A 26268-nucleotide genomic window follows, 5' to 3' on the forward strand; every position below is an offset into this window, starting at 1 on the left:
TCAGCGGTACTAACAGCGTCTGTGAAGGGAAAGACAGAGTTAATGTTTTAAGTCCATATGACTCTTCTTCAGAGACATACAGACTCGAAACGTTAATTCTGTCTTTCTCTCCTAGATGCTGTTAGACCTGCCAGCGGGTTCGGAAAATTCCACCCCTGGAGTTCAGCTCTTTTGTCCATGTTTGGACCAAGGTGAGTAGCCTTGGTGGAACCTAAGCAGATGAAACTTCATGAGGTCCAGAGTAGATTTCCAGCATTTTCTGTTTTTGTTTCAGATTTCCAGCATCCACAGTATTTTGCTTTTTTCTTAGTAATCCAGAGATCCAGGGCAGAGGCTCTGGGGACCCGGATTTGAAACCCACCACAACAGATGATGAAATTACATTCAATAAAAATGTGGAATTAAACACATAAAAAAATCATCTAAAGCCCTTTAGGGAAGGAAATCAGTTGTATCAATCCAATAAGAAGTCTAAAATGGAACTGATGGACCACCTGGCATTGACCAAGGCACTGGAAATGACCACCGCAAACTCAGCTCTGTCGACCTTGCAAAGTCCTCCTTACTAACATCTGGAGGCTAGTTCCAAAATTGGGACAGACCGGTCAAGCAACATACTCTCAGAATCATACCTTAAAGATAACGACCCAACACCACCATCACCATCCCTGGTTGTGTCCTGTCCCACCAGCAGAGGTGGCAGCACAGTGGTATACAGTTGGGTGGAAGTTGCACATGGAGTCCTCAACATCTACTCTGGACCTCATGAAGTTTCATCTGCTTAGGTTCCACCAAGGCTACTCACCTTGGTCCAAACATGGACAAAAGAGCTGAACTCCAGGAGTGGAATTTTCCGAACCCGCTGGCAGCTGGCGTGATAGATGGCGTGATTGGAAAATATGGTGCAAAGGCAGGTTGCGATTGTTCGCTTAGCCCACCAATGGCGAGCCATGTTTCCCGCCATCAGTCGGCAGGATGTTAATTGTAATACATCAACATATAATTAAAAGGCCATGCCACCAGGCTCTTGGAACCCCATTGTATCGCTCATCCACATTGGCGGGAAAGCAAGCCAACATGTTTCACAACAACACACAGGCGACATGCACTTGGGGGCCTTCACTTTTGGGGAACAGAGGTGAGTGAGCAGCAGTGTTCTCCACAGCTTGCCCATGTTTACAAGCCTCAGGGGCACCGGGGATGTGGGGGCAAGTGCTGACCGGCCTCAGAGGCGATTGCTGAGAGGGGGTGGCGTCGACGGGAAAGTGCTGGCCAGCCTTGGAGGTGACCATTGTCAGTGGGTGTGGGGGGTCAAGTACTGCCCTGGCGCTGCATCCCGCACAAAGGCAATCGAGGTGGGGGTCATGGTAAGTGAGGGAAGTGGCCACGCATTAGGGACACCTATATAAACTGACCATGCCTCTGCAACTCAGACAGATAAGGTACAGTCACAGTGATATGATTGAGGTCGGTCTCCTAGCCTGTCCGCCCATGCAAGAAATGTAGTGCTGTCAAAGGGCCACCAAGCACTCCTTACCTTACCACGCCCAACACCACCCCACCCCCACTCCTGGCACAGACTTGGAGTCCACCGCCACTTTAATGGACTGCAGAACAGTTGGACTGCACACGTTGTACAATCTCCTCACCAACACGGGCCACATAGCAGTCACTGCTGAAGGCACTCACAGCCCCTGCAATTTTAGCATCCCGGTTTAGACCAATGTCGCCCATGTTGCATGTTAACATGGCAGCCATGCAGCTCACTTATCTCTGGCCATCCAAGGGCCATCCAGTACTCTCTGGGAAGCATTAATGGGTGATCAGACAGAGCCAGGAAAGGTGCTAAGTACAGCCATGATAACCGCATCTCTCTCTCTTTCATGTTTCAGGAGGACCATGTCAGGATCATGGATCCTGATGACCTAGCTGTACGCCTGATGGCCTACAGAGGCCATAGACGATGGAGGAGGGAATGACTGATGCTCCTGGCTATGCAAAGGCAGGAGCAGCAATCTCAGGAAGAAGGGGCAGCAGGGGCTCCCGCACATGCTACCCAGGAGCGGCAGCGAGCCAAGGCTGTTCAGTGCCTAGTGACACCCAGGGTCTATAGGCACCGTCTGCCATTCCTGCAGATGACTGAGAACCAGTGTCACCGATGACTGCGCATGTCTAGGGACCTGGTGGCTCACATCTGCCACTTACTGTAGGACTTGGCGCCAAGGGAACATGAAGGGCATCCACTGCCTGTGGCTGTGAAAGTGACCACAGCGCTCAATTTCTATGCCAGTGGCTCCTTTCAGGGCTCCACAGGTGACCTCTGTGGGGTTTCACAATCTGCCACCAACAAATGCATCCCTGAGGTCACAGATGCCATCTTCTCCATGCACACAATTTCGCCAGGGACTGGGACAGCCAGGAAGCAAGGGCCATTGGATTCACCCTGATCTCGGGATTCCCATAGGTGTAGGGTGCGATTAACTGCACTCATGTGGTGTTCAGGTCTCCGTGGCTACACTCAATGGACTTCATCAACTACAAGGGCTTTCACTCACTGAATGCGCAGTTGGTGTGCAACCACCAGAAACGCATCTTGCAGGAGTGTACAGTTTCCAGGGAGTGTGCATGATGCCTACATCCTCAGTCGGTCTCAGATCCCTGGAGTCTTCCAGGGTCCACAGAGGCTGCAGGGTTGGCTCCTTGGGAACAAGGGCTACCCGCAGAGGCTGTGGCTGATGACACCCGTATGGTGGCCTCAAACTGCAGCACAGCAATGCTATAATGAGGCTCATGCATCAGCTCACGACTTGGTGGAGCAAACCATCAGGATGCTGATGATGCAGTTGTGATGCCTGGACCGGTCTGGTGGGGCCCTGCAATACAGTCCACAGAGAGTGTCACTCATCGTCTTGGTCTGCTGCGTGATGGTGAGGGGGTCCTCGGTGGCAGCAATGACGGGGTGAGGCTGTCGCACTGGCTAGACGAGGTAGTCGCATTCGGGAGGCCCTCATAGCTGCCAGGATCGTGGAGGATGATGACAACATGCAGTGTGGATACTCCATAGATCTTCAGATAGCCTCTGAGAATGCCTGGCTCCTGTCTGGCCAAGGGCAGCTCGCTTGCGCTTTCTGATCAGGGTCATCTCAGAGATGCAGCCATGAAGCTTTAGACCTATCTCATGTTGTGTCCGCCTTCAGCACCTCAGCCCTTCAGGAGCTGGTGCACAGCTTCACTGGTTGCAGATGCTGGTGTGATGGGGGCCAGCCCCACTTTAAAGGTGCTGAGAGCACACAGAGAGTATGAGAGAACTCTATGGCGCCTGCCCATTACATTCTGGCTGCAATGACCAGCACCACCAAGGTGCAGGCATCAGTAATGTTTCCAGGGAGTGTGAGGCTGGACCATCACTGTGGTCTGAAAGCTACACAGAGCACAGGGAAGAGGCCCTGGACTGAGACACCTGCCTTTAACTTGTGTAGAAAGATTTCATATCTGAGTGACACGAACACTGGTCATCAGAACAAGGAGCCATAGGCAGGGAGACATTCTTAGGAGTTTATGCAAAATAGTGAACAGTATGTATAAGCGATCAACACCCATGGCCAGGATGTGCAACTATTTTTACCTAATTTTTCTAGCCCTGCTGCTACGTCTTGTTGCTCCTCAGACATCCACAGCGGAGGTGGAGGCAGTCTGCTGATTGTGACACCCTGCCTGTGATGATTTTGGAGGGCCTTCTCTGGAGGACCGAGACTTGGCGGACCCGGGCCTGCTTTCGGGGTCCTGCTGTGTAGCAGTTGCATCCTCCTCGGCCTGTGAAGCTGGAGCTGTTGAGGTCAAAGGAAGAGGGGAGTCAGATGGGCCGGTCACTCCCACAGTCACCTGGGTGGATGGCCCCAGAGCGTGCACCTGCTGATCCTCCTCCCTATGGGTGCCTGACGGCCCCAGGCCCACTCCTTGAGAAGGGGTAGCTCGAGTGAGATTGAGCTGCCCAGCACCCCTCTCTCATATACACAGTTGGAGGCTAACTATGGCATCAGCGATGGAGTTAAGCTCGCGCTGCAGTGCAGGAGTGATGTCCTGGATCAAGGTCTCCATGGCAGCCACCATCCTGCCAGTGTTGACCGTGGTGCAATGCTGGTGCTACCACCTCAGCCTGAAGGAGGGTGGACTCCTCCATCATGCTTTGCAATCTGAGGAGTGCAGCGGACATCTCTTCCTGGTTTTCCCGAGCTTGCCTTCGCAGCTCCAGCAATTGTGACATGACCGAGTCTTGAGGCTCATCATCTGACTCGGACTCAGCAACGTTCTGGTCTCCAGCAGTCCTCCAAGTACCATGGACCTGAGAAGTCCCTGACTCCACGTGCTGTGGATCAGGCAGTGCAGTGTGCTCACCAGATTGTGATCCCAAGGCTACTTTAAAGCTAGGTCCCACCGAGGTGTGTGTCTCTGCTGGTGGAGGACATGGGTGAGCACTGTGACGGGACTTCAGGGAGGGTATCTTCAGATTTCTCTTCAGAGGTTTCTTCGGAGCTTGATTGGACGCTCTCTGTTGTGGACTCTGTCGGCTGTTTGGCAGATATGCCTGAGAATGCAAGGGGAGATAATTAGTACATGGCAGTGGCCTGTGAAACAGGACACATCATTCACAGTATGGTTGTCTGATGGATGTTGCACTGCTGGATCCTCACTTGGTAGAGTAGCGCCGACCTCACCGTCAGCACAGGACCAGTCCCGGTCATCACTGGCCAGCTGAATGGCTCTGTTTTCGAATTCTGTCAGAACTTTGATCTCCAGCATCCCTCACCTATCTGCGGCCTTTCCCTCCTGTTGTGAGTGAGTTTGTCCTGCATGGATAGAGATGGGGAGAATGTATCAGGATGCTTGCCGGACAGATGATAAGTATGTCTGGCCTCTGTGGGTGGTGAGCGGTCCCATAGACAGGATGAAGACAATGACGGTGTGTGTGAAAGAGTGAATGGTGATGTCCCTAGCACTAGCAGTGAGTGAGGGCCCTGTGTGTGATGGGTTTGTGAGTGTATGAGTTGGGAGTGATGAGAAGAGTGACTTATCCTGGTGGAACGGAGGAGATCATTCATCGTTTTGTGACACTGGGTGGTTGCCCTCCTCTGCAGGGCGTTTGTGCTGACCATCACTGCCACCGCCTCCCAAGCCTGGTTTGTAATGTTTCTGCCCATCCTGCAGCTAGAGAGAGGATGGAGCACATCCTGGCGGTCCTCCATGGCATCCAGCAGTTGCTTGTGGGTCCCGTCGTTGAAGCAGGGGGGCTGCAGTCTTTTTCCCTTTGCTGGCCATGTCTCCCGGGCACCGCTGGTGAGCTGGTAGCGATGAATGGTGTGCAGGTGGCTGTCATTTAAAGATGGCAGCCTGCATGATGCAACAACAGGGTGATGGCGAGCGGGTGAATGAGAGCCCGCCCACCATGGAAACAGCGTGTTCCCCAGGAGTGCATAAATAATGAGGCGGGCTCGGGACGATACAAAGTGAAAACCCACCATTTTCGCTGTCGGGTAGGACTCCATGTTACCCGCCCACTACCGTACTTAATGCAATTCTGGGAAAATTCCACCCCAGAAGTGAGGTGAGAGTATCTGCCCTTGAAACCAAGGCAGAATTTGACCAAGTGTGACATCAAGAAGTCCTAGCAAAACTGGAGTCAATGGAAATCAAGGGGGAAACTCTCCACTGTTTGCAGACATAACCAGCATAAAGGAAGATGGTTGTGGTTGTTGGAGGTCAATCATCTCAGTGGAAGGACACCACTGCAGGAGTTCCTCAGGGTAGTATCCTCAGCCCAACCATCTTCAGCTGCTTCATCAATGACCTTCTTTCCATCATAAGGTCAGAAGTGGGGATGTTCGCTGATGATTGCACAATATTCAGCACCATTCGTGACTCCTCAGATACTGAAGCAGTCCATATCCAAATGCAGCAAGACCTTGACAATATCCAGGCTTGGGGTGACAAATGGCAGGTAACATTGCAACACACATATGCCAAGCAATGACCATCTATAACAAGAGAGAATCTAATCATCACCCTTTGACATTCAGTGACATAACCATCACGGAATCCCACTCTGTTAACATCCTGGGGGGTTATCATTGACCAGAAACTGAACTGGACTAAGCATTTAAATATTGTGGCTACAAGAGCAGGTCAGAGGCTAGGAATCCTGTGGTGAGTAACTCACCTCCTGACTCCCCAAAGCCTGTCCACCATCTACAAGGCACAAGTCAGGAGTGTGATGGAATGCTCCCCACTTGCCTGGATGAGTGCAGCTCCAACAAAACTCAAGAAGCTTGACACCATCCAGGACAAAGCAGTCCACTTGATTGGCACCACCTTAAACATTCACTCCCACAGCCAATGGCACACAGTGGCAACAGTCCGTAGCATCTCCAAGATGCACTGCAGCAACGTGCCAAGCCTGCTTTGACAATAACTGCCATTCCTGCAACCTCTGCCTAGAAGTATAAGGGCAGCAGGTACACAGGAGCACCACCGCCTACAAGTTTTCGTCCAAGCTACGTCCCATCCTGACTTGTAACTATATCACCATTCCTTCACAGTTGCTGGGTCAAATTCCTGGAACTCCCTAACAGCCCTGTGGATGTACCTACACCAGATAGGCTGCAGAGTTTCTAGAAGACGGCTCACCAGCACCTTCTCAGGGACAATAAATGCTGGACTTGGCAGCAGCGCTCACATTCCATGAAAAGATAAAAAATAAAAAAAGCACAGGCCATCAAAAAGATATGACAAGTTAAGATAAGGAGAAATGAAAGCAAGTATGAGGAGATCAGATGGAACATCTTTGCATTTTAGTTAAAACCAAAATCCAATTAATTCACTGTTCTGAATCCTGTCCTCCATTTTGGTCAGTAACAGCCCCTGAAGAAAATGATCCTACTCCCATAGTTAACAGCCATATCCCAGTTTCTGGACAGGTGTGCAGTAAGCAGCATTGGCTGCAGTAAGCAGAGAGTTAATAAGAGAAATCTAGAACAACTCTTTTGAGAATGACAGCGAGTATCAAAATTAAACTTGCCTCAATCTTCTCAATTTAAATTGATTTTATAATATTTATAATTTACATATTCCCAATTCCATTTAATTGTTACTCAACCATCAACAAAAGCTAGGGATTCAATTTGTAGATTTTCATCAATGAATCACTATTCTGCCTGGGAGCTGAGCCTGGGGTCTGTCAAGGGTGCTGAACTCAGCTGTAGGTTGCAGTACGGGGCACTATAGCTGGCCATCTGGGCTAGGGAGGGGAGACTCAGTCCAGGATTCCTGTTTCCTGAACATGGTTGGAAAATGTGTACAGGTTTGTACATCAATTGAGGATATATTTTGGGGGGTTGTGGGGGTGGGATGAAGGGCTTATCCTATGAAGACAGGCTGAAGAGGTTGGGCCTATGCCCATTGGAGTTTAGAAGAATGAGAGGTGATCTTATTGAAACATATAAGATCTTAAGTGCACTTGATAGGGTGGATACCGGGAGGATATTTTCACTTGTGGGAGAGACTAGAACTAGGGAACACATTTTAAGAATAAGAGATCCCTTTTAAGACAAAGATGAGGAGAATTTTTTTCTTTCAGAGGTTCGCTAGTATATGGAATTCTCTTCCACAGAGAGCAGTGGAGGCTGGGTCATTTAATTTATTCAAGGCCGAGTTAGATAGATTTTTGAAAAACAAGGGAGTCAAGGCTTATGTGGGGGTGCAGACAGGAGAGTGGAGTTGAGACCACAACCAGATCAGCCATGACCTTATTGAATGGTAGAACAGGCTTGAAGGACTGAATTGTCCACTCCTGCTCCAAAATCCCATGTTCCCTTGTGGAGTGGGATGTTGTGACTGTGATGCCTCTCCTTGTCCAATAACCTGGCAACACTCTTACATGAAGAATGGGCGGCTGGGAAATACCCAAGCAAGGTTGACACCCTGGCATTAAGCCAGGGTCCTCAGGTGGAGGGGGAGTGGGTAGGAAACTGGGGCTGAAGCAATTCTTCCTTCCCCAGTTTCTTATCCTGTCTCTCTCAATCGGACTTTAAGTGAACCAAAAAACATTAAATCCTTAGCTGGGGATTCACGTGGCTACAGTGCGCTGACGCAGCTCCTTTAAGTGTTAGCAGATTTTACAGTTAATAGGATCACTGCAGCTTATGTTGTCATCTGATAAAAGTAAGCGGATTGACATGTACGTTGCTCCTTCTTAACCAATTTGCCTTCAATTAATGTAATTAAGAAACCAGCAAAGCGGTATTGTATTAATATAGTAAAGTGATGAAACTATTAAATCCCCTCTGCAGGGACAAATCAATTTACCACTCACCCCGCTGAAAACTAAAATGCAATTATATTAATTTATTAAGTGGATGCTTGAGTTAAGGAGGTTAGGCATCAGTCATGGGCTGTGTAGGGCCATTTCTGTATCGTTTGTATGGAAGAAACCTTGAGTTTACCAAGCACTGATTATCAGTGCTGAGACACAGTCATCAATGCATACCAGACTCCAACTGAAAAGGCCAAAATCCTCCCACTTCCTCCCAGTTTTCACCTTCCCTTGTTTGCGCCTGAATACAGATCCACGAGCGGGTGAGCAGGTGAAGCCTATTCAACCACAGGGGGCATCACAGTTCTCAGCTAATATCCATAGACGCTAGGTGGAAATGTGCACACTTCAGCTCTCCAACAGGGGCTATTGAATAGTGAAACAGTGTGAGAGATCTCCCCTCCTTCAACCTTGTTTCCACTCAAGTTACCTCACTCTGTCAGAGATATATTTTAATTATTAAAACATGAAATTAAATGATCTGGAATGTCTGAAAGGGACATTCAATAATGTTTTTCCAAAGGGAATTGGATATATACATGAACAGGGCAATGGAGAAAGAGCCAGGAAGATTCACTCTTTCAAAGGGGCACACAATGGGCCAAATGGCCTCTTTCAAGACATCCCTGAAAGCTAAGGAATGAGATTTACAATATGATTTCCCCACTGAACCCTTGCAGTGTAATTTTCTGTCCCATTATCACAATTTTGCAGCAGAACACCCAGAGATGGTGGAAACTCCAATTTGCAACAGGCCTGATGACGGCAAATTATTTGCCAAAAAAAAGACTCACCTACAAAGACAGCTGTGAGGTACCAAAACTGAACAGGTCGTCAGCCACCACCTAGCCCCATCCCCTGCCCCAGCTCCAGTTTGATTTCCAGCCTACCCATAGTTAGTAATGGGGTGGGGGAGGGGCTACAATTGGCCTCAGCATCCTGGGGCTAGGAATTGGGACAAATCAGCCAGAATGCCTCTATGTAGGCAAAACCCTTGTCCACCTGAACCTTGTAGTATTAGGGTGTTCAGAACTGAAAGTGTTAATGTGGACTGACGAAATAGTACGGCCAGCATAGTGATGTAAAGGGAGTCACATGACTAGTAGTAGTCTGATAGTAGAATGGATAAAGCTCATAGCTTGGACTGAAGAAGCTTACTGTCTTGTATGTCTGTACATAGTTATGTTCTACAATAATTAGTTACTGTTCAGATTCTATGCCTCTGAACCTCTTCCTTAGACAACCACAGCAACATACAACATGGTCCACCTTAACATTAAGGGGAAGGTCGCAGAATGCCAGTGTTTCTGCTGGATTCCCAGGGTACCTGCAGAGTTAGGGTTCGTGAAGTGTCAGAATGTGGCTGGGACCCCAGCACCAGGCAGTACTGGGAAAAAGAGGAGAACCTGAAACAAAGTGAAGCAGAATTATGAAACACTTTTCTATCATATTGAAAATATTTGTAAAATATGCTTTGAATTCATTTGTGTAACTATTGTTTCACAGTTGTGCTCTCTCAATAAACACAATCCTTTAAGCATTTCTGACATGTTGTTACTTGTCATGTTAAAGATTTGGAAACTGTTTGAGTTGAACTTCAATAAGAGAGTGTCATCTGCTCGTTGAACTCTCTCACCTTTAACCTTGACCCCTGTTCTTGTCACAATCATCATTTTATCAATACTACTTGGGTCAGTTCTCCTCACATCTTTTCTCCCTTGTCCCTGCTAAGCTTCAAAAAGCCTGCCCTGTGCACCCTTCCTCCTTTCTACATCTCCACTGTGTTAAAATCAGGATAATGTTAACTCTGAGTGAAAGTGGACAGTGTTCAACGGGTGATAGCGAACAGGCATGTGGTTAACTCCTGTCCACTTGTATTCACCTCAATAGAAGTAGAAGCAGATAGATGAGAAACAAGATGCCCATTGGCCATTCCCACTCTATACAAAAACACAAAGTCAAAATCTACTTACCCCTACTCTAACTTCTTGTGTTTCCCGGGTTCTCAAAAGCATCGAACACCTCCCCCCCAACACCCTTCTTACCTTCAGGTTGAAACTCCATTGCCACACAGTCAGGGGCAGCTTTCCAGTGAAACTTTAAATCCAGCACCATCTGCCTCAGGTGAATATTTAAAAAAAATCCCACAGCACTATTTTAAAGATGAGCAGGATTTCCCCACAATGTCCTGGATAATATTTATCCCTCAACCAATATGACTACTAATATAAGCCCATCATTTTCCTCATTGGTGTGCGTGGGAGTTTATTGTGTGCAAATTGGCTGCTGTATTTCCTACATTACAGCAGTGACTACACTTCAAAAAGTACTTCAGTGGCTGTAAAGCCCTTTGAGGATTCCTGCAGTCATGAATGGTGCTATATAAATGCCTTCTTTTGTCATGAGGCTGCATTCATCTTTAATTTTCAGCTTTTCCAAAATGTTGAGGCTTATTCTGAGCTTCATGTAGCCCAGGGAAGTTAAACAGTGAGGAGGTACGTGATTCTTTTATAAACGTGGAGGCGGAGATCAGTTGAAATTTGGGATATAAGAAAGGCTGAGTGTCAGAAAGATCTCCTTTAGCTTGTAAAGAACTCCTTGTGGCTTCATTCTCAGGCTGATGAAGTGACGAGGCCTGTTCCTATGAACAGGGACAGCATCTTCTCTCAGAATCACTGCTGTCCTGTCTGTCCCTCTGACACTGCAAATTCCTGTTATCTGACAAACGCAAGGTGAAAATAGTTTAAAACACACACAGACACACATACAGACGCACACACAGACACACACAGGCATACATAGAGGCACACACACAAAGACACAGACACACATAGACATACACATACACACAGACATACATAGACACGCGCAGATATACACACAGAGATAAACACAGACAAACACACACAGACACACAAACACACATAGAGACACACCAAAGACACACACAGGCAAATGCATACACACAGACACACACGCAGAAACACAGATACATGCACTGACACGCACAGACAGACACAGACACACGCTCAGACATAGACATACGCACAGACACACACTTGCTGATGAAATGCAGGCCGATTTGCCTGGAATTGCCGGCAGAAGCGAGGGCCTGTTGATTTTGACACATTCTTTCAAAATATTAAAAGTCATGAAAATACAATTTGATTGTAGATGCATCTACATAAACTAATCAGAGATTGCAAACCTATCAACAAAAGTGATGTTTATTTTCCTTAAAGTCAGATTGCTAAATAGGAATACATTCATTCGAATTAACACGGACAGAACATTTGTTTGATATTAATCTATTTCCAATTTATTTAAGTAGCGAGTCGAATTCTACACAAATTCATATCAACTCAGTCTGCTTACTCTGTTATTCATTACACAGATATTCAGATACCGTCCGTTGATCGGAAGTGATGTTTGGTGGGTTTATTTGTTCTCACTGGGAAACCCTCTTGTTTCGGCTCTTAAAATCTGAAATTCTTGTCATGTGAATTTGCAGTGTGGAAAGAGATTGAAGTTCGGAACCTGTAGCTCTCTCTCTGAAACAAAAAAAAAGATACAGACTCACAACATGTGCGCCTTCTATCCGTTCCCAGTAATGAGGGGATTAGAGGAGTCTCCACAGACCCCGGCAGCTCTCATTGTCTCCGGTACAATTCTTTTAAAGAGACCGCGTCCCTCTATCTGACCTATTTTATATAAAAAAAACCGATGCATTTACGGAGTGTTCATCATATTCTAACAGCCTTCAAAAACTTCACAATCATTTAACTTCCTTTACCGGCGCTCACTTTCCCACACATTGTTCAGAATTCCAACATATTACCAGCCCTGGAACGAGGGCCAATTACAACAGAAAGCGGCGTGTTGGAACTAAAGGCTTCATTATACACTTAATCGCTTATTAAATTCTCCTTCAAATTAATTGCAAACACAACTTTGTACTCACAATAAAGTCACTATTATTTCTGGAAGGCTTTTAATTACAGTCGCATAATACAATAATAGAACACAATATCATGCATTCAGAGCCAATGATTCAGGGTGACTGTGAATTATTCTTTAATTCTTTCATTTAAAACATTCCACCTGCCTCCACAGATCTGTTGAGCTCTAATGTAGGGCGAGAGCAGGAAATTGTCCCGATCTGGGAGATTTTATCTTGAATATCAATCTAAATCAGAAAGAGGCAAATTAATTTGTATCGGAGGAAAATGAGTTCTTAATTTGTTGGATTTCCTCTTTTTTATTTGTGGGATGTGAGCATCACTGGCTCGGCCAGCATTTAATACCTAATCCCTAATTGCCCTCGGGAAGGTGGTGGTGAGTTGCCTTCTTGAACCTCTGCAATCCCTGTGGTGTAGGTACACCACTGTGCAGTTAGGGAGAGAGTCCCAGGATTTTGACCCAGCGACAGTGAAGGAACGGTGATATATTTCCAAGTCAGGATGGTGAGTGGCTTGGAGGGGAACTTCCAGGTAATGGTGTTCCTATGTGCCTGCTGCCGTTGTCATTCTGGATGGTAGTGGTCAGGAGTTTGGAAGGTGCTCCTTTAGAAACTATTTTTGGGCAATATTTTCGAACACTGTGTATTTAAGTCAGAAGTCCTTTCGTTATAACCTGCAAAGGTCGGATCGGAGGACAGACAACACACAACTGCTCCCGTCTAATGGCTATGCGTGGGGATTCATTTTAAGCATGAAATATTATCAGTTTAATTGTTTATCTTAACCCATATAACAAGCGGTAAAGTTTATCCCGATCTTATCAGCGTTATTACCATCTTATGTTGCGGGGGGGGGGTACTTAATGAATGAATTTTATTAACTTGGGATGGAAGTCACCCGTTTTACCCGGTGTGTTGGTGTTTAAGGGGAGGGGTTTATTTTACCCCCAGTGTTGGTGCCTAAGGGGAGGGGGTTATTTTACCCCCAGTGTTGGTGCCTAAGAGGGGGGGGGGGATTATTCTACCCCCAGTGTTGGTGTCTTAAGGAGAGGGGTTTATTTTACCTCCAGTGTTGGTATCTAAGGGGGTGGAGTTATTTTACCTCCAGTATTGGTATCTAAGGGGAGGGAGTTATTTTACCCCCAGTGTTTGGTATCTAAGGAGAGGGGGTTATTTTATCCCGAGTGTTGGTATCTAAGGAAAGGGGGTTATTTTACCCCGAGTGTTGGTATCTAAGGGGAGGGAGTTATTTTGCCTCCGGTGTTGGTATCTAAGGGGAGGGAGTTATTTTACCCCCAGTGTTGGTATCTAAGTGGAGGGAGTCATTTTACCTCCATTGTTGGAATCTAAGGGGAGGGAGTTATTTTACCCCCAGTGTTGGTATCTAAGGGGAGGGAGTTATTTTACCCCCATTGTTGGTATCTAAGGGAGAGAGTTATTTTACCCCCAGTGTTGGTATCTAAGGAGAGGGGGTTATTTTACCTCCAGTGTTGGTATCTAAGGGGAGTTATTTTACCCCCAGTGTTGGTATCTAAGGGGAAGGAGTTATTTTACCCCCATTGTTGGTATCTAAGGGGAGGGAGTTATTTTACCCCAGTGTTGGTATCTAAGGGGAGGTGTTATTTTACGGGATGTCCCGTTCCTGTTTTCAATTTTTCACTGCAGCAGCTTTGTATTAATCGTAGCATTAGTTTGTCTGATTTTTCTTACTAAATTGTATAGAAATAACTATAAATACAAGTTTTTTTTACGATTCTCTAGAGTTGTAAAAAAGGAAAGGGAAGCTCTAGCTTGGCGAATCTGAAATGCCTCTCTGCTATTCTGTTTTCCAGCAGCCACAGCATTTTGGTTTTTGTCTGATTTCTTTGGCTGATTTGGATTTTGCTGTTCTCTGATGTTAGACATATCCACTCATCTACGTTTCTCAAATGCGTTTCTGTACAGGAGAAATCCTTAATGCTTGGACAAATATCGTATCAAGTATCGTCAAATCTCACCTGTAACTAAAAAGTAATTTTTAAAAATTCACTAACAGGATCGGAGTAACTTTAAATACCTTCCCAAATCTCCTCGGTTGCTGAGAATGAAAGTTAATATTTACCTACAATCAAAAAATACAAAATGAAATCTAGCAACCTATGAAGCCGCGATGTTTCGGATCGGAGTTACTTTTTGAGCTAATCCTACATACTGTAAAAAATGAGTGGAATTTTATAGAAACTCGAATTGTAACACTTTGCCTACTATTCCAGAAGTATTAAGTGTCCGAATTATTGTACAAATGTGTCAAGCAGATCACCATTGTGTGAAAGCAGGTCGTGGGGAAGTCCTGAAAGAGGGAAAACAGCGAAGGTTAAGCCGCCTTTGTTTTTATTATAAACACTTACTGACTTGTTTCGTATTTCTAGCCTCGTCAGTCTTTGTATCAGACTTAAAGCACCGTTTTTCGTTTTTACCTATAACATGATACTCCGTTCCATTAGCACGATACAAATAGGCACAAGGAAATGCAGACTGTGCCGCTCTTTCCGACATGCATTTTAAATGTTAAACATTTCAAATATTCAAATATTGAAAAATGTAGCTTTCTCTCGCTTAAATTGTATTAAATTTAATTAGAGAGGGGCCCCAATCATTTTGTGTTAATGAACGAACTTGAGAGTGACATGGAGATGTGGAGGGAGGGAAGGGCACTTATACCCAAACACGAAAGTGTTGTCTCAATATTTGATTCACACCCAAGTCACCAGTTTACAAAGTGAAGGTTTCCGATGGAGATAACAGTTCATTAAGAGAAGCCGTCCTCTCGCATATACAACTTGAAGCGAACGGTTTGCAGCAATTACTGCATTTATATATAAAAAAAATCTTCGTGCCAATCACTGGCAAGAGGATGTCTCGCCTCATAATCAGCTCCACTAATCCTGGGGTTTTTTTTCCCCCCCCCCCCCCCCACCCACACACCCACCACACACACTGTATACCGACATCTGGAAAGCTTAAAAGATTGAGGGACTGCAATTGGGAATAGTGTGGGGACCCTTTGGGAGCTATCACTGAGAGCAGGGCGACGCTTTCCCGGAACTTCTGCACAACTGTGGAAGGCTTCAGGTTGTGTTTTCATCTAACTGGAGGTAAATATTTTCCCATTTTTTTGAGACTTTATTGGTTGCTTTTGAGATCCCCTCCCGGCCTGCTAATATTTTTACATTGAAGAAAAAATGCCTGTTACATTATGAATTTGTTAACTGGCGCGACTGGGAACTTCCAACGCTTTAAATTCAGAGTTTCTGCTATTTTTTGTAATTCGTTTATTTCTTATTTTGTCGGGTCATTTTTACAACAAAAACGTTTTTATTTATATAATATATTTATTTATGAATATATAATATATGATGTGTTTACATTTGTTGTTTTAAGCAATAATGCGTCTTCAAAGCTTTTCAAGTCTATACTTGTATTGCAACTTTTAAAAAAAAATACGATTGGATTTCCTTTGAACATTGTTTTGCAGCAGAATTGTAAGCCAAGTGTTTGCAAAGATTTCTTTTCTCTTTTTTCATTCGCTTGTGATTTGTGTTTTCTGAAGCCCGGATGCGTCGTTCGGGGCTGAAATGAACACCATGGACGAGAGTTGCCTGTCGCCCCGCAGCTTCCACGAAATGGTTAAGAGCCCAGGCGCCTGCTCGCGAGTTCACAGCATCGACGTGATCCTGGGATTTGCGAAGGATCAATCCCTGCTCAGCTCCTCACCCCTCACTTCCAAATCCCTTCAAGAGCAGGGGGAGCCCCAGCAGACTGACTGCTACAACCACATCCCTGGCCTCGGGCTCCAGGAGGTGACAGATCGGCCTCACACTTTGGACGGTAAGATACACCTTGACCCAAAGCTCTAATTTTCCCTTCAACTTTAGGTCGCTGTTTTTTTTTTTGGTGGAAGCGGCGCAAAAGGAAATAAATACCTCAAGCTTTATCAGCATTCAAATTTAATCAGTTGTACAAAAATCACTTTGGAAGTAAAGGTAATATAAATCGGCAAAATCATAAATAGAACCAAAATTCAATACAATTAACAAACTGTAGCAGTGCTGAACATTCTGACCTGTTGTGCGCTGCCACAGGTAATTTAAATACAGATACATTCCCAGAAAGTTTTCGATCTGGTCGTTATATTATTCATTTCCCCATTATGTAACTAGATACTTCACGTTACAATGGGAGACCTTGTAATCACATCTTTTCTTATAAACTTTCTTTTTAGTCAAGACCCAGAAAACATAATATAATTAAACACAATATAATTATTAACTAAATTCAGTATAAATTAGTTCTAGTAATAACGCAATCCATTCAATTCTTGGCTTTAAAGATTATTAAGTATATTCATGCAATTTAAAAATTGCACCATGACCTGGAATTTTCTAATACTTTCAGAGACAAAGTGGAACTTGAATTATTCTGTCATTTGGGCGCCCAGTTCCCTGAAATTGGCGGGATTAAGGAATGGTTTTTAATGGTGGAAAGTGCTATTTCATGGACTGGTTTAAGAGAAGTTTGTCAGGTCCCGACCAGGAAGTCACCTCTCGCCGTAAAACCAGAACTTTGAAGAGAAATAATCTTCCGCATTAACACTGAACGGCATGTTAGTAAATGGAATCCCAGTCATTGCACGACCTTATCAAATCTGGGTGAAGAGCTAATTTTCCATTGACACAACACCGATGGGTAACCTGCTCCATAAACACATCTCCTGGGAATATTTCAGTGGGGGTGTGCGGACTCTCCGCATTAAAAGATTCTGTTGACTTGCCTCTTCTCGCCTTTTTGCCATGAGTATCTCGGAATTCGGAACAATTCACGCCAAATTACTTTGTTAAAAGTCTAGAAATACAGAAACAAGCACAGAAATAGAGGCGGTCTCATTCTCCAGGATGCAACTCCTCAGCATCAGATCCAAGCTCGATAACTAAACGGCTTCTCATTTACATAAACAAAAATATCTGGAAAAGCTCAGCAGGTCTGGCAGCATCCCTTCCACAGATGCTGCCAGACCTGCTGAGTTTTTTTCAGGTATTTTTGTTTTTGTTTAATGTTTTTATTTTTGTTTTTGTTTTCGATTTCCAGCATCCGCAGTTTTTTGCTCTTATTTCGGCTTTCTCATTTACCTGTTCTGTTTAAACCGAGCAAGTAGGACCTGCTTGTTTTACGTTTGTTGGGGCGCGCACTGTGAATTGGGATTCTGCTCCCCACCACCCCCCCCCCCCCCCCCCCCCCCCCTAAAACTCGGTGATCATATTTGCAAGGAGGTATAGGGAGATTCACGGAATCGTCTACCCGGAGACTGTGTCCAGATTTATCCAGGCCGTAACATCACGCAATTGGTTAACGAATCCATGCAAACGTCCCTCTCACAAACCAGCTTCAGAGCTCCAAACTCATTGCCAAAACTTTCTTTTATTGAGTTTCGCTGAAATTAATTCCCCTTCTAATACAATCAATTTCATAAATCTGTTCATAAAGTCTCAGTACCTTCCATAAACTTAACATTTTGGAATATTTTGTTGACCTTTTTTGTTATGTTATTTGCTCATCATTTTTTGAGTTTTTTTGTCTCGGTTTTTTTTTTATAACGCTTTGCTCCATCGGATGAATTCGTTTGTCTCTTTAACAAACCAGCATTTTAACCCATCTCTCAGAAACATTGCTGAGTTGCAGTTTCTCGGCCAGTGAATTGCTTCCATGTCAAGGGACCGATACAGAAGCGCAAGAATGTGGGGGGCGGGCGGAGGCGTTGGTGGGAGCGGAGAGACAGAGGGGGATCTGGGGATAACAGGGCATCGAGGCGCTCCAAATCCGCTAGATCCTACTTGAGCGTGTTGGTGTCAAGGCGCTGGAGATCCGGAGATCATAAGAATTGGGAGCAAGAGTAGGCCATTTGGCCCATCGAACCTGCTCTGCCATTTTATAAGAGCATGGCTGATCGGATGGTGGCCCTAACTCCTCTTTCCCGCCTGCCTCCCGTTAACCCTTGACTCCCTGATCTATCCAAAATCTGTCTAACTCAGCCATGAATATATTCAATGGTCCAATCCCACTGCTCTCTGCAGAAGAGAATTCCAAAGACTTATGACCCTCCAAGAGAAAACAAAAATCCTCCTAATCTCAGTCTTAAATGGGAGACTTTTTAAAACTGTGCCTCTTAGTTTGAGATGAGGGGAAACATCCTCTCAGCATTCACCCTGTCAGCAAGATTGCTTCTTATTCTTCTAAACTCCAATGAGTATAGGCCCAGCCTGTTCAATCTTTCCTCATAAAACAAACCTATCATCGCAGGAAATCAGCCTAGTGAACCTTCTCTGAATTGCTTCCAGTGCAAGATTATCCCACCTTAAGTAAGGAGACCAAAACCGTACACAACAGTGTAGATGTGGTCTCACCAATGCCCTGTGCAAGAGATAAGGAATTCAAGGCTTCATGGAATTCCTCTGCTTTGTGACTCACAATCACCCAATGCCCATAAAGAAAGTCCCAGTTTAAATAGTTGAATCAAATACAAATTAACTGGGATGGGAAGCCAGGTGAGCTGTGTAGGGAATAAACCCTGAAGGAAAGTTTGTGCTCTAACAGTTTCAATTAGATATTTAAAAAATGCACAAAATGTTGAGCTGTGGTTATTATATTTCCAGCAAAATGACAAATTTGAAATCAAACAAAACATTGCAGAGTGAAATGTGGAAGTTCAGAATGGCCTCATTCTGTAGTGTATCAATTTATGGTTCTAATTAAACTTAGGATAAATGTGCAAAAAATTTTAAGGAGCCGCTTTGTGTTTAAGATTTTAATACTATCGTTATCTGTGATTTGGTCTCAATTGATGAAATAACCGCTTCTTGTTGAGGCAAGTTTGATCTTTAAACTTTTGGAAATGTTTTCTGTCATTTTAATGTTTTGTTTGCCCTCCTCAGACTCCAGGGTTTTTTTGAACAAATGTGGAGAGGATCTCAGTGAGCTCACCAGCAGTACAGAGAGCGAGGAGAAAGCCGACCAGAAAATGGACGAGGAGCCACCCAAGAAAAAGCACAGGAGAAACCGAACTACCTTCACCACCTACCAGCTCCATGAACTGGAGAGAGCCTTCGAGAAATCCCACTACCCTGATGTGTACAGCAGAGAGGAGCTAGCCATGAAGGTCAACCTCCCTGAGGTCCGGGTCCAGGTGAGACAGCGTTAAAGTGAAGCAGTGGAGTGGAGCTAAGTAAATAGAGAAGGATTGAGGTGCTGAGCCGTCAAAGAGCATGTCAGAGAAGTGAGAAAATAAAGAAAAAAATATTAACTATATAGGGATAGGGAGAGAGGGACAGATGGAGAAAAATGAACAGAAAGAAAAGAAATGTAACAGATTTAGAGGAAAAAAGAGGGGACACAGAAAAGTAACAGAAGGAGAAAACAAGAGAGAAAGCAGTGAAAAAGAAATAATGACAATCCAGTAAACAATGAGAGATGATATACAGGCAGACAAAATCTAGAAAGAAGGAGGATAGCTGAGGGATATTATAGTGGAAGAGAACCAGGAATGAGAACACTGAGGGTGGAAATTTGTTAGAAGTGAAAAAGACAAATATAGCTACAGCAGAGGGAAAGACTGAGTGAACAAAACATCTGTATAGATAGAAAATGTACAGAGAAAAAAGGGAGGAAATAGAGCTAGAGGAAGGGAGAAAAATAAGAGACAAGAGAAAATCATATAAAACAGAGAGAAGTAGAATGAAAATGAGAACACAAGATTGTGAGAAAACACACAAAGAACAGAACCAAAGCAATAAAACAGAGGGACAGAAATAGCAAAAAAAAAACAGAACCAAACTGTTACACAAGGAAAAAGGAAATGAAATAATACACAAGAGCGAAAATAGAGAGATAGGGGAAACAGGGATAGTGAATGGGCAGACCTTATATAATCAAATGGTCAATTATCTCTTTGCTGTTTTGGGACCTTGCTGTTTGCACATTGGTTGATGTGTTTCCCAACACTGACTACGCTCCAAAAGTACTTAATTGGCTTTGGCGTATTGGAAAAGAAGCACTGGAAATTCTATTTTCAACATTGGACACTACTTACAGCAGCATTCAACAGACATTTAGTGTTGCTAAGGGAGGTGAGATGACCGAGGAAAGAAAATAAAGGTCTGAGGTCAGATGACAAATGGATGCGAGAAAAATTGATTGTCAAATTAGCCAATTAGTGGAATCTACCAGTGGAAATTGGAGACCTTTACGATAATTTCTCAGATTGCCTGCCCCTTTAAGCAGCTGCAGGAAACGATCTTGCCTCAGCCGCCATGTCCCATTCTACAGCCGCAAACTCCCAAATATCGGCGGAAATTCTGCCTGGAGCCCACCAAAAAACTTAAGGCTGTCCCAAGAAGTGGGGTCACTGATGAATTATATGGCCTGCTCCATACACTACAGATTGGATGCGACTTGGCCAATTGTTTGTGCTTACACATAAACAACAACCACTTGAGCGACCAACTGGACAGTGGTCAATAAGCACTGAAGTGAACCCCAGCAGACGTCTGCACCTTCAGGAGAAGGGGTGAGGGGGGATTTGTGCCCGGGAACACTTAATTTATGAGTACTAGATGCACCAGTGAACGGCCTTCTTCAATCGGTTGTGGATTATCTCTCTGACTCCTCTTGAATATTATAACTACAGGAAATGATTAAAAAATGTAATTATGTTCAACAAATATACATTCTGGTTCTTCTCTGCCTAAGTTGCCTCAATATTTTGGTGCTCGTAGTTTTGTCTCTGCTTGAAGTCTAATCCAGTTGCTCTCCACCTAATGACTCTATGACCTAAACCAGTGGCAGGTGAATGGAGGGAATTTTCTCTGTTAATTGTTCAGATATCTTTGGCAAGGATGAACATTTCTGACCATCGCAGTTAGGAATGGCCAACCTTCCTGTTTTAGAAAGCTGCCGTTAACATCAGGCACTCTCAATGGCCCAGGGTGATAGGACCCAACCCTATCGCTCGATGCCCACCCCTATTTTCAAATGATACAATCAATTTTCATTATATTATTTGAAATTGAATGAAACCCATTAATACAAATCCCCGTCGTGTCACAGTGAACATGTCCTTTATGAAGCCATATGTTGGGTGGATCTAAAGCCATAAAATATTCATTCTATTGAAGTGTACGCTCTAGGTAATTAAATCCAAATTGGACAGTTTTCCTTGTATTACTTTGGATGTTTCCCCAGTGATACAGTGGGTGAGGCAATCTATGGCATTCTGATAAATCAACAGACCCAATGCTGCCAGTTCAAGTTCTGCCATGTTAATCTCAGCTAGGACACTGAGGGGCTACAATTGGCCTCAGCACTTCTGAGCTAAGGATAGAACCATTGAAGTTGACATCACAGACAGAGACCATTCTGCCCATTGTGTGACTCTTTGCGAAAGCAATCCAAACTAATCTCACTGCCAATACTCTCCCTTATATCCTGCTTTGTTTTTCCTATAAAAGATGAAATGATCTCTGTTTCAGCCACTTACTGTGACAAATTATTTCATATATTAGCCCTCCATGTAAAGAGATTTTGCCTGACCAGACTTCTAAGTTTCTTAGTGGAAATTTTAAATTGCTGACCTCTTGTTGCTAAGTCTCCAACTAACTATATTAAAACTCTTCATAATTTTAAAGATTCCCAGTATCTCAACTCTCTTCCCAAAACTATAGTTTCCCATTCCATCATCCTGGTGAGTCTATGCTTTACACTCCTTATGTACTTAATGTCCTTTCTATAATGGGACATTCAAAGCTGCACCCATTATTCTAACCATGGTCTGACCGATATTATTTACAAATTCATCATTACTTCTTTACACCGGTACTCTGTGGCCCCAATTTATAAAATCCAAAGTTCTGTTGTGGCTTTGTTCAGCCATACTTGCCCTTTTAGAGAGTTATATATTTCAACCTCTCGGTCTCTTTGTTCAAGCATTTCCTTCAGTGTCTTTCCGTTAATTGAATCCAGAAAACCAGCCAGTGTTTTCACTTTATGTCACTGTCTACTGACTTCTAAAGGAAATAGATGTGGGGCTGGGGTACCAGCTGAAGATCAGCTGTTTTGCCCCCATTATGGAAACTGGCAATTGGGTGCAGTCCTGTGAGGGAAGCCAGTGCCCAGGTAACTGTACCTCAACGTGAATCAGAACTTTCAGGGGAGGAGAGCAGAAAATTTTGTGATGGGGGGACATGGTGCATGAAGGGAGTGTAAGCTAGTATGTGCATTATATATTCTGTACAAATCATCCCTTCAAAATGTTTTTTTTAAAATCACAGGTATGGTTTCAAAATAGGAGAGCAAAGTGGAGGAGACAAGAGAAGATAGAGGCTAGCACAATGAAATTGCATGATTCTCCCATGTTGTCCTTCAGTAGACCACCGATGCCCTCCAGTGTTGGACCCATGAGCAATTCCCTTCCATTGGATCCTTGGCTGACATCTCCCATCTCTAATGCAACCTCTATCCATAGTATACCCGGCTTCATAGGGGCACCTCAAGGCTTACAGACCAGCTATTCAGGTCACACGTTCTTAAATTCTCCACCACCGATGGCCCAGACAATGCAGTCCATGGGACCTCCACCCTACCAATGTGCAACAACATTTGTGGACAAATATCCTTTGGAAGATGTAGACCAGAGAAGTTCCAGCATTGCTTCCTTAAGGATGAAAGCCAAGGAGCATATTCAGTCTATTGACAAAAGCTGGCAACCCATCTGATGGAAAGTTACCAGCCATGGACAGACTGTTAATGAACAATTTCTTGGTTGGCATGGCAATATGATGACAGCCTTCAACTCCAAAATAACTTCAACCATCATGAGTCAATAGTCACAACATCAAATGCCTGGATCTTAAAGGCCACCACTGTAACCTGGGATACGATTAAGCTACAAATTTTGATTGGTCTTAGTTACAAGCCAAAGGATCAATTTTATCTTTTGATTAATAAGGTGACACTCCAGTGCTAAAAGGAGAATATAAAGACACCACTGCTTGCTATGCTTTTCCACCATCATGAAGCTACAGCAAAATGTTGTCTTCCATTATTGTCCCAATGTAGATCTATTGAATCTTGTAGACAATGTGCAATTTTTTAAAATATTACTGAGGAACCTAGGTGAAGCGGCAAGGCCCACAGTGCAGGACACCACCAAGGTTGTAAAGAGTAGAAGAAAAAACATAAAATAGTGGTTAGCTGATGCCAAGCTTAGGTTATTAAAGCTAGTAGAATTTTGGATGCAAGGAAGACGAGGATTTCCACAGTTTTCAGATTCTGGAAGAGAATGAATAGCAGTAGGAGATGGTGTGATGAATCTTGATTTCAATACAGTGATGCTGTAGAGAGGATCAATGTGGTCTTTTGTTTCTTGTTGTCTTAAAGATTACCTTCTTAAAAAAGACTACATTGCTGTTAAATAGTTATTTGAAAAGAACTGTCAACTTTAGCAAGCAACAATTGTGTACAGTACTCCCTCATTGGGTCTAACATTTGATTTCTTATGAATAAATTTTATTTGAATCTCATGTGAAGAATGTTCTAGAATATTGATCAATGATATGTAATCTTATGTCAAACCTGAGTCGAAGTTCAGTTTATTGAACACTGCTACAATGAAAATGTGTCAGTTGAATCTCTTATGCACATCTTAGTACTTCTGATGTATTTTGAAACTTTTTTTTAGTCTGAGTGTTTGTGCTGATCAGAGTGAGGAGTGTTGGCGCTGGGGAATGGAATACATTTCCATCCAAGCACCCATTGTCAGTGTCAAGCATTATGAGTTCAAAATACAGAGCAGTTAGATCTAATCAAACACTCTCAGGTCATGTTATCATAGTTCTGATATGGAGTAAAACATGATCTACATTAGGAACATCTGTGTGTTAATTCCATTTATCCATCCTTGCTGTATTTCCTTTGATACTCTCAAACAGGATCTCCTGTTACAACTATGTTCTTTAAAAGGGAAATGGTAATTGGGCCTGGAATTTTTGATGTTTAATCCATGCTTAAATGAAATATGTAGGAAATGTCCTATGAAAAAATCTGGATTGCTGCAAGCAGTGGCTGGGACAGTGAACAAGCATATGGATCCACAGGCTAGAGTTGCCAATCCTCCAGAATTAGCCAGGAGTGCCCAGGAATTAAAGATTAATCATGGATGTTGTTGTGCAAAACCCAGGAAAACATTATACAAGCCTTGAAAACAAAATGATCTGTTGGAATTGTCTTTGAATTCTTTCATTTATTAATTATTAACAATATTGGAGATGGGGAGAAAAGCTATTTGAATGGGTGAGGCTATCAGGGGAAGTCATGTAATGAAACTTCCAGGAATATTTCCAACCAAAGTTGGCAACTCAAATCCAGGACCTTTACACTAGAAGCTTGCAAAGCATCATAAGAACATAAGAAATAGGAGCAGGAGTGGACCATCTGGTTCCTATTCTCTAATATTAATGACCCAACTGGCATTGTTGTGAGAGCAATGGGACTCAACTTCTACAGAATCTCCTAACTTTCTGTTTAGTTACTGTTTGAAAATAAAACCATGGGGCGGGATTTCCCCACCAATAGCCAGAGGTATTCAGGTCTGTGACTTCCAACAGAAGCGATGGCAGGTAAAGTAAGACGGGGCAGGTAAGCACAGAGGTCAGGGTCTCTGTTCTGAGTTTTTAGGAGTTCTTAAATAAAACTTGAAATCACAGAAAGGGAATCTAACTGCCTCAGAAATCTGCTTCATTATGTAAAGTCTTGCATTTATATAACACTTTTCATGACTAATGGATGTCTCAAAGCAGTTTACAGCCAGTGAGGTACTTTTGAAGTCTATTTACCAAAACAAGGGAAGATTTCACAAAGCAATAACCAGTAGTAGTATCAGGTAAAGTCCTGTGCTCTAAATCCCGTACAAGATCATCAGGATAATTTATATTGGCTGTGACTGGAAGCCAGACCAACTAGAACATAGAATGTCTGCCATCACATTGAATCTGGTTACTGAGTAAGTCAGTGTCACAATACAAACAGATTGTAAAGCACAGCAAATAACTTCTGCATTGATAAGTACATACCTTTAATATTTCCTAGAGGTGTGAGAATAGACCTTAGTTTTGCTTGACTACATTTGGGGATTTGGGAATGTTTACACATCATTTTCCCTCAGGAGATTAAAGGTGGGGGGAGGTGGAGCTGGTGGTGGGAGAAGGTGAATTTGAGGTGTGGACCAAGATTAAATGTATAGGTAACGTCCATGATAGGAAAAGAGTACATGGGTTGTAGGAGATTAATTGGGTGGGTTGAGTCTGCGTTAGAGACATGAACCTACAAATCTCTCCCCAAAAATTGATCTCTAACACTTCATTTGATGCATTTTCCAGCAATTTGGTGGAAACTTTTCAATATATGTAAATAATTTATGATGTATAAATCATACAATACAATGAAATAGTGCACTGAGGCCTTGAGCTCCACAAGAGGAAGAAGAACAGAACCAACACATCAATGCTACCGAAGTGGAAAGGTTTCTGGAGAATGTATAGCTATAGGAACCGACAGTCAGTGCGCTGGTGCCTGTCCTTCATTGGCATAGGTAATTAAAAGAAAGATCTCGTTAATAGTAGAGGAAAATTGAAGTCCCTACCGATCAACATAACTCTGTAGTCAGGTCAACCCTCAGTCAGCCCACTGACAACCAGCCAGCAACCAACAGGAGAAGCAGGGAAATCAGGAGTGAAGAGGGAGGGGGGTGGGGGTGGTTGAGAGAGAAACTGGGAGGAGGGGAAACAGCTACCAGAATTGGGGTGGTGGGGGGGTGGGGATGTTATTTTATGAGATATTTGATTCAATTAAGTAAACCATCTCA

General features: G+C 43.8%; 1 protein-coding gene across 1 annotated transcript; it reads left to right on the forward strand.

Annotated features, from left to right (window-relative positions):
- The first annotated feature begins 1103 nt into the window (after positions 1-1103).
- rx1 (retinal homeobox gene 1) lies at positions 1104-23122 on the forward strand. The gene is made up of 4 exons (XM_041205509.1): positions 1104-1138; positions 15913-16190; positions 19289-19539; positions 22679-23122. Exons 1-4 carry the CDS (start codon positions 1104-1106, stop codon positions 23120-23122), a joined length of 1008 nt encoding a protein of 335 aa, XP_041061443.1.
- Positions 23123-26268: the final 3146 nt, after the last annotated feature.

Source organism: Carcharodon carcharias, chromosome 14 (assembly GCF_017639515.1).
Source record: "Carcharodon carcharias isolate sCarCar2 chromosome 14, sCarCar2.pri, whole genome shotgun sequence".
Classification (NCBI taxonomy): Eukaryota; Metazoa; Chordata; class Chondrichthyes; order Lamniformes; family Lamnidae; genus Carcharodon; species Carcharodon carcharias.